Consider the following 9,449-nt stretch of genomic DNA (forward strand, 5'->3'; position numbering starts at 1 on the left):
ATTGAGTCTGAGGTGAACTGAAAAGTTCCATTTGTTAGTGTCCAATGCTTGTGTCAGCAGGGGAGCAGATTCAGCTGTATTAGTCTGTGTAAGCTGATCGGTTAGTAATGATTGTCAAAATGGACCTAATTGTTAGGGCTGCAATAGAGGCATGGCTGACCCCATGCCAGGATAATATTGGCAGGCTCTATTTGGTAATGCAGTCCTGTTCATTCAAATCTATGTGAATGTACTTCACTCCAGTTGTGCATGCTCCTAATATAAGATAAAGGCGGGGAGGGATTTAAATCTAACAGTGTATTTAGGTGATGTAATGGCCAAAAAACAGTCCCAGCACATATGCTGTGCCAAAGCAGCGCCCACTCCATTAGGATGCAGCTCACTGTGCACGCTGAGACACGGCATTCAGCAGAGCAGTCTCTGCTCCCTTTCCCCCCAGAGATTTCTCTCTCATTCTTTCTTTCTATCTTTCTTTCTCTCTGTCACACTCTCTCTCTCTGCTGCTCTCTCTCTCTCACACTCTCTTTGTCACTGTCCCTCTCTCTCTCTCTCTCTCTCTCTCTCTCTCTCTTTCTCTCGCTGTCCCTCTATCTTTCCCCTGCACTGAAACATTGCTGCGCTGAGCTGTGTATCTGCACATTATCACATTTGAAAGTAGCAGGCAGAGCCTAATTTAATTCCCCGTTTCGTCAATCCATTTCCACGGTACCGCCACTGCCATGGCAATAGTTGTCAGGCAGCTGCATTAAAAATCCATTTTGTCAAATGTGGGCATCATTTAAGTTTATGACTCTTCATGGAGCTGTTTTTGCATTACAATTTTTTTTCCCCTGGCTTGTCTCATTCGCAAGCTTTCTCTCACTGATAAACAAACGTTCTCACCCGAGCTTAGCTAAGAAAATAAAGCACGGGTGTGATTGATCGTCTTGATTCACACGCGCAGACTTCTCGTAATGACCGTCACATAACGAGGGTACACGAATGGCACGGAGCTCTGGCACGGAGGCGTCGGCTTCTTGACACTGCCTTTGTGTCATCTCCGAGTTTAATCAGAGGCGGGATTGTTTAGCGCTGAATGGGGATTTCGGTGGGTCTTTATGGCGGTGCGTAATTGCTGTGAGATAAGGTCTCAATTAGCTGCTCCTCAGGCCCGGGCCCCCTGATGACTGTGGCTGGTGGAGTAGGAGGCCGTTAAGCGGATTAAGGCCCAAGTCCAGGCTTGATCACCAGGCTCAGTGTAGTCACAGGGCTTCCTTGGCAGTGCACACCTGGTGCTGTTTGCCCACCTGTTAAACCGGTGATGGGCTACAATGGCAATAGGTGGATTCGACTTGATGTCTTCAGACGGCTGCGTAACGTGGTTATTTCTGAGATTCTGATACGCTTTCAACCCGGAGTTGTGCATACGTCAAAGTTGGAAATCAGAATATCAGAAATAACCACGTTATGCAGTCGTCTTAAGACGGCTGCAGGTGGCTAAATCAAGGTGAATCTCACTATCGAGTCGAGGGCCGGTAAGGTTTACCGTTCCCCACTGATCTTCTCCATCATGCGCAGAGGAACAGACAGGGGGTCTGAGAGAGTGTGAGAGACACATAGAGACCAAGAGGAAGAGTAATTCCTAACGAGACGAGACGAGCTGCGGCGTTCTAAAACCTTGCAACTGCGGCAACATGTTGAATGTTCTGCGACGGCTTGCAAAAGCTTGCAACTACGCGCAACATTCAATTCACACTGCTGCAACTCGGTCTCGTCGGGAGTCTTAAGTGTGAATTGGGCTTTATAAAAGAGGCAGTGGGAGAAAATAGGGGGTTTCAGGCACATGTGTTTGGAGGCATATGAAGGGGATAGATGGAGCGAAGGTGGTCGTAATACGATGTTAGATATAGACTAGGCTGCAGAATGCATTTACTGAAGAAAAAAAACACTCCCACAATCTCCCATCGTGCGGAAATTGTGCTGCCTTATTGGCCATTTTTTTTTAATAAATAAATAGATAAATAATGCATTCGGTCCCTGCGCTGTAAGTGCCACAGGAAATGAGAAGCAATGACACTCGTGAGGGAAGCGGGCCTGTTCCACTGCAGTGACTCACCGAGCGAGCGCTGCTTTGTCTCCAGCCTACGTCTCCCCGCCGTGCCATGTTCCACCAGCTGTGTACTTATTTACTGACAAATGGAAGGGGGGTGACGAGGCAAAGATGGGGGAGTCAGCGGAGAGCCATTCGTTTCCCCTTTTAGTCGACACTCGCATCAACTCTTGATCCCTCCATCTTCTGACTCAGTCTGTTGGCAGCGTAGTATGCTGCTCATGGCATAGACAGGTGCCTTTCTGGGCCTACTTCCATAGTGACAAGCTCAATGATGAGTGGACTGTAATAGCCTACTCTGTCGTCTTTGTTGATTCTTGACTCCAACATTATGTTTCCCTACGTGTGCATTTACAGTTCCTAACTCCAACATCATGACTCCCTACGTGTTTGTATTAAAAGTTCCTTACTCCAACATTATGTTTCCCTACGTGTGTATTAACAGCAACTCCATTATGACTCCCTACGTGTGTTGATTTACAGTTCCTAACTCCAACATCATGTTTCCCTACGTGTGTTGATTTACAGTTCCTAACTCCAACATTATGACTCCCTACGTGTGTTGATTTACAGTCCCTAACTCAAACATCATGACTCCCTACGTGTGTTGATTTACAGTCCCTAACTCCAACATCATGACTCCCTACGTGTGTGCCTTTTGAGTTGGTTTCTCACAACAGTATTCCGTCTCATTACTTGTGTGCTTTGTTTCACCTCTACAGTTTTATTTTGATGACTAACAGAGAATCTCTTGATCAAACCACTTGATCGAACCCCCTGAGATTTGTCTTCGTTATTCTCTTTATGCCTCTTTCCCTTTCCTACTAATGACCCTACTGATTTCCTGTGTAATGTGATGACCGCTGGCGTTGTCCCGCCGCCTCTCCCCCTGATGGCCGGTGTCGTTGTCTGTGGTTTTTCCCCAGGGGAGGAGAAGGGCCGATGCTTCACCATCGAGTACGTCATGCCCACCAATGTCCAGATGACCTCAGAGTCCACCGTCAGTGTGCTGAGTGAGTGACCATGCTCTCTGCTCTCTGCTCACTTCCTGTTACTTCTTAGTAGAATAGTGCATATTTTGGTACACTTCGACACAGATGTTTTAATTTTCTAGGGTAATATTAAATCGAGATGAAGTCAATTCAAATGAAAGTGGCTAAACCACATAAAAAATGTAATTATTCGAATGGAGTTGATTCAATTTGTTAGCTAAACTAAATTAAATGGAGATTTAACTGAGTACATGCAGCCTCAGTTCTGCTGACGTTGGAGTCCTGTGGCCAGCTCTCTGTCCTGATGCCTCCTGAGTAGCCCTTAGAGCACACTGTGTTCATGCTCCGCCAAAATGGCCTCCCTTTAATGATCAGCTCTGCTCTACGGAGTGGAAGGGATCTTTGAAGTCTGCGCAGTGGAAATAGCTGTAATGGAGGCCCACTTCGATCCATCATCTACCTGCCATTTCCAGTCCAATCACCTGGACTCCCCCTGACCACCCAGTTCCTGAGAATGAACCAGAGTGCTGTTCTCAACTCTCAAGTCTCCTGCCTACAGTACATTACATTACCCAGAACTACCAGAGAGGGACATGGGCAGGGGGGTCATAGAGAAGCTTTTCATCCTCTGTGTGTATTTGAGGTCTCAGCATGTGTGCAAAGTAGATCAGATTATTAAAAGGGCAGAGGTGCAGTTTCTATGCTATGGAGACATGAGAGCCCGAGGCTACAGTGCAGACACAAGCAGAGCCAGAAGGAGATTCGGTCCATGACTTCACCTACTGCAATCGAACGTGTAGTGCAAATGTAAACGGCATTAGTGTTTTGCCTATTCTGGAATTATTGCCCAGAGCTTAGGTAGTGGTCATCTATCATATACAAAGCATATATGATACTATGATACTATGATTCTCTAATGTCCATATATTTTTCTAAATAACTAAAAGCCATCTCTGTGTGCTTCAGTGAACCTTCTCCCAGTCCATATAGTTTTGTTATATACATGTAGACCTACAGTACTATATGTATAATATAAAACACTGACATTGTTGGGATCAGTCATCCAGCTCCTCTGACTGAACAAGCTTAAGCTGTACTATGAACTCGCATTTAATGTCCATGTGACATTAGACAGAAGACAGTTTGATACGCAGAGTCAGTAATTCGGACAGTAGTTGCCCCCGGTCAATATATTTTTGTTATACTGTATATGTTATATGTTATATGAACTCTCATTTAATGTCCATGTTAGACAGAAGACAGTTTGATAGGGAGAGTCAGTCATTCAGACAGTAGTTGCTTATGAAACCCCACGCTAGAAGTTCTGGTGTCTGACCATACTGTTAGTGTTTCATAATTAACACTCGCTGACCTCCTCTCGGCCCCAGACTCCAACACCTCGTCTCTTTTAAGTAGGCGTTTAAAGATGCGCAGGTGGAGGATGGAGTTCTCACACGCTTCCCATGGTCCTCTGGGGCAGGCTCCCGTCAGACGAGGCTTGTCCGCCGCCATCTGGTCGGTGTCCAAGAGGAGCGAAGCACGCGGAGCGGATATAAATGCCTTCCGCACCTCTCTCTCTCTCTCTCTCTCTCTCTCTCTCTCTGTCAGAATCGGTTCCCTGCTTTTGAAACTGTGAAAGGGAAGGAGCTGGAGAAGAACAACCAGTCAGCCGTCAAATAGAGTTTCTCTTCAAAGCCGCTTTCTACAGTATACTCACGCCACACACAGTCTGTGTCTGGGAGAATAAAGGCACATGGACAATATGTTGTCAGTGGTGTGTGTGTGCACATGCATAGTGATTTCTTGTTCGGCGTAGCACTTAAAGTGCGTGTGTGCACTGGACTGTCACATGCATTGTAATTTGATAGCGTTTCATAGTCACAGAGTACAGAGATGCAAGATCCCTGCAAGTTCACCCGGAGCGGTTAAGGTTTCAGCACAGAGGTTCTGCTTCAGGGCATTTATAGAGAGTACAAATTCATTGGATTGAGAAGGAGTTCAGAACAGGACATGTGATGACCACCATCCAACCGCCAAACCAGCTCCCTCTGTTTCCACCACCCTGTGAGGAGTTTCTGGAAGCTCACGGAATCTCCATTGCTTCGGAGAGAGACCATCATAAGGTCACACTAATGTGTCACTCTGACCATGCCTGCCTCTGCCTCTGCCTGTGTGTGGAACAGGAACTTGACCTCTTGTCAATCCGCCCAGAGTTCACCAGGCCAATTGCAGAGGTTGTCACATAGCACAGTTGTCACGTTTTTTTGTGCTGTGGTGCTTAACATCAAAGCCATCCAGCCTCTGTGTAAACAGTGGAGACTTGGTGGGTCGTGTTGACGTCATAGCAACAACAGATAGCAACAGGGCGCTGGGATGGATTTCCTATACGCTCCAATCCATGGGGTCATTGATATCCAATGAGACCTTTGCTCTGGTGTTCCCACCATGCCCATCCATTCCAGTAGATTTAACCCCTCGCTGTCAAAGGGCATGTGGGGGTCGATTGATCCTGTATACTGCGTGGGCTTGAATCATCTCTGGAGGCCGATGTATATAGAAACCTGGTTGTATATACTCAGGTTGCCTATAGTTTGTTTGTTTGTTATTGAGGCCTTGGAAGTTCATCTTGCCTTAGACAACCCTAGTAGAACTGTAAGATGGCCACAGAAGAAATGTTTTTAGAAATATGTTTGTAAATAACTAATATTGAAGTATTGGTATCTGTTGGTGTTGTATTGGTGAATTAGTGTTTTTCCATGGCAAGTCAGATAATTAACCTCTCACTTTTGTATGTTTCCTCTGTCTGTGTTCCTGCTAATTAGAAATGATCCGCTCAGCCACGCCCTTCCCGTTGGTCAGTCTCTTCTTCATGTTCATTGGCTTCGTCCTGAACAACATCGGGCACATCCGCCCCCACCGCACCATCCTGGCCTTCGTCTCTGGCATCTTCTTCATCCTCTCAGGTACCTCACATTTAAAGCTGAAGATAACCTTTGGATGTTTTGCACTTGCGTTATATTTCTGTTGATCATTTGTGTCCCGCATATCTCTATTTCTACCTCTTCTTCTACTCTACTTCTAATCAGTCAAATTTATTTTTTGAAACATCATGCCAGTGTTGGCAGAGCTGAGTGCGGTGTAGTGCGGTGCTAATTTAAGAGAAGTCCTGCCCGCTGCACAGTGCAGTGATCAGTGTGCCAGGTAGATGCAGCCGCCAGCATGCCCGCTGTTCTGCACGGTGCCCCACAGCTCAGTGCGCTCTACTGTAGCAAGCAATACAGTGCAGCAGAACAAAACAAGATGGCAGGTTCACTGTCATTCTGTCAACAATTCTCTAATTCTCTCTCTCTCCCTCTCTCTCTCCTTCTCTCTCTGTAAAAGGTCTATCCCTGGTGGTCGGCCTGGTCCTCTACATTTCCAGCATTAACGACGAGATGCTGAACAGGACCAAGTCCAACGAGGCCTACTTCAGCTACAAGTACGGCTGGTCCTTCGCTTTCGCCGCAATCTCCTTCCTGCTCACAGAGGTACGGAGAAACTCACCCTCCACTCACCATAGATATTAGAAAGCTAGATACCGCATTGTCCGTCGAGTTCTATTAGGTGGCGTACGTATACACGGCCCCCATATTGCTGAGGGCAACACCTCACTGTCTATGGGCAACACTTGCCAGTAATCAGACACACCTATCTGATTTCCAGTCAGAGACACCTGATTCTCCATTGGCCTCCAGTGATTGTTGCCCTCACCAAGACGGCGGCGCTATTTACGTACGTCCTGGTCCCAATGCGGTATCTAGCTTTCTAATATCTATGCTACTCACCACACTTTACATGTAGAAAGCATAGTCTTTTACAATTCTAGTCCAAAATTTTTTTGTCATATATTTAGTTGGTGAATTGTTCCTCATAGTTCTTAAAAAGAGATACTCAGGTGTTGGACACAATGCTGGCTGCCTCTGTGTCTTTAATTACATTCCTTCATCGTAATAGTTTGTTTAGCGTGTATGGGAATAGCTGTACTGTCAGACACAATAAACAGCTCTTTCCCAGGGCTTGGATGCTATTTCACACTTGCCACCCTTATTGTCACCGCTTTGTCAGACAGCGGAGATTGCCCAGGGCCATCACTAATTATAATGAGCCATGATTATTAGTGTCTGACTGACTCAAAGGGCCCAACACATGGAATGACACTTTAATTAGGCTCCATGTCTTTGATTCAGAATGTGTGGTTATGAAAGGGCCAGAAAACTGTCTCGGGAGTTCCAAAGTGAACATCATACTTCCGTGCGTCGATAGTTTTTTTCTGTGTGAATCGTGAGGTAATGTGATTGTGTGTGTGTGTGTGTGTGTGTGTGCGCGTGCGTACAGACGGCTGGCGTGATGTCCGTCTACCTGTTCATGAAGCGCTACACAGCCGAGGAGATGTACCGGCCGCACCCGGGCTTCTACCGGCCGCGCCTGAGCAACTGCTCCGACTACTCGGGCCAGTTCCTGCACCCGGACGCCTGGGCGCGCGGACGCAGCCCCTCGGACATCTCCAGCGAGGCCTCGCTCCAGATGAACTCCAACTACCCCGCCCTGCTCAAGTGCCCCGACTACGACCAGATGTCCTCCTCGCCCTGCTGAGACGCCTCCCTCTCTTCCTCTCTCTTTCTTCTCTTGCTCTCTCTCTCTCTCTCTCTCTCTCGCTCCCTCTTGCCCTCTCTACATCTGTAGCTCTTTCACTCCCTGTTTCTCCTTTTCTTAATCTCTCTCTTCCTCTCTCTCTCTCTCTTTCTCTCTCTCTCTCTCTCTCTCTCTCTCTCTCTCCTTCTCTTTCTCCCCCATTCTGCATTGCACAGGCTGGGCTGGGTTGGATGGGAGTGTGGGGAGAGTTGTGGTCTGAGAGTGCTGAAGCGGGGAGGTCAGCAGTAAAATGTTCTATCCCACAAAAGGCCGCTAGCAAGGAAGCGGCTGGCTCTCATTCACCTCCTTATGTGACAGCCTCTTTTAAATCGGTAGAGACTTCCTTGATGGGCACAAGAGAAGTTACAGTATGTTGACGCATTAGCAGATGGAGCGACATGTCTTCAGTCGTTGGTCTAACATGGTGGTGTCATGTGGGTAGCAGTCTCTTAGGTTCGCCATCTCCAGCTACTTCCTAGCAGTTGGGTGGCTGGCTCCTTCATAACAACAGAGGCTCTCACCCTGGCTGTGGTAAACATTTATTTTCACTCTGACACACACACACACACACACACACACACACACACACACACACACACACACACACACACACACACACACACACACACACACACACACACACACAGACATACATTTCTCTCTCTCTCTCTCTCTCTCTCTCTCTCTCTCTCTCTCTCTCTCTCACACACACACACACACACACACACACACATAAATGTCCCCATCTTCTGTCCACTACATTTCGAAAAACAAAACAGTTTTCTTGACTTGCTCAACACTGAGGCACTTTCGCATTCCTGAATACTTTCTTTTTTTACTTGGACATTTTTAGAAATGAAAAACAGCGTAGAAACCATATTTAGATCAAAACTAAAACAACAGAAATGTATGCGTTGTGGGTCCCTCCCTGTGTATAATTCCTCTTAGGTTGTGTTACCTCTTTAGAGAGGTTGAGGGAGTTTGTTTAGAGGTGGCCTGGTTTGAATCTTCTCATAAAGCTCACTAACAGTCCTCTGTTTCACTTTTCAAAGGAGAGAATGAACAATAACTACATTGTCAATGAACCAGTGTAAAACTCTAGAAGCTGCTCATGGGGAGAACCAGTACCTGTGCTACATCTCCACATTAAGTACCAAAAGGCAAGATGATAATATTTCCTTAGTGTTTCCTTAAGGCACTTTAAGAGGAGGATTCCACAGCACATTTAAACTATTTTGTACTAACATAGTATTCCGTGTACAGATATAATGGATGAAGAAAGATTATATTTATTGACGAATAAAGAGACGTTGGATGTGAATATATTTGGTTGTTGCTCACCGTTGCTTATTTCTGTTATCATTACTTAGTCAATGACGTGTTTAGAAGTGTTTTTTTTATATTCTGTACTTGTCACTCATGTGATTATTGTACAGTTTCTCATTCTTTTTAGCACTTTACCATCAATGCATAGATTGTCTATTTTATTTGATGTTGGCTAATCTGTATAGTTTTGTCACACTCTGTATCTCGGTTCTTGGTTTCTCTATTCTGTAACAGATATTTGATTGCGATGTAGAAACATTTATTTTCTTCTATGCGTTCAGAAACAGATTCTTTAGCCCCCTGGTTTAGGAGGTCACTCTAATTGCAGTCATACTCTCCAGAATGTAAAGTTGCATTTATGGCACGTGTAG

General features: G+C 46.0%; 1 protein-coding gene across 1 annotated transcript in view; it reads left to right on the top strand.

The window, feature by feature from the left end:
- The window catches only part of cacng5a (calcium channel, voltage-dependent, gamma subunit 5a), a 37,381-nt gene extending 29,523 nt beyond the window's left edge, over window positions 1-7,858 (top strand). The window contains exons 4-7 of the mRNA XM_062535847.1: window positions 3,016-3,102; window positions 5,904-6,044; window positions 6,463-6,608; window positions 7,456-7,858. Of these exons, the coding sequence (XP_062391831.1) occupies window positions 3,016-3,102; window positions 5,904-6,044; window positions 6,463-6,608; window positions 7,456-7,713 (632 nt within the window). The 3' untranslated portion in view covers window positions 7,714-7,858. The remainder of the gene's footprint in view (window positions 1-3,015; window positions 3,103-5,903; window positions 6,045-6,462; window positions 6,609-7,455) is intronic.
- The last annotated feature ends 1,591 nt before the right edge of the window (window positions 7,859-9,449 follow it).

The sequence above is a fragment of the Sardina pilchardus genome, chromosome 1, assembly GCF_963854185.1.
Source record: "Sardina pilchardus chromosome 1, fSarPil1.1, whole genome shotgun sequence".
Classification (NCBI taxonomy): domain Eukaryota; kingdom Metazoa; phylum Chordata; class Actinopteri; order Clupeiformes; family Clupeidae; genus Sardina; species Sardina pilchardus.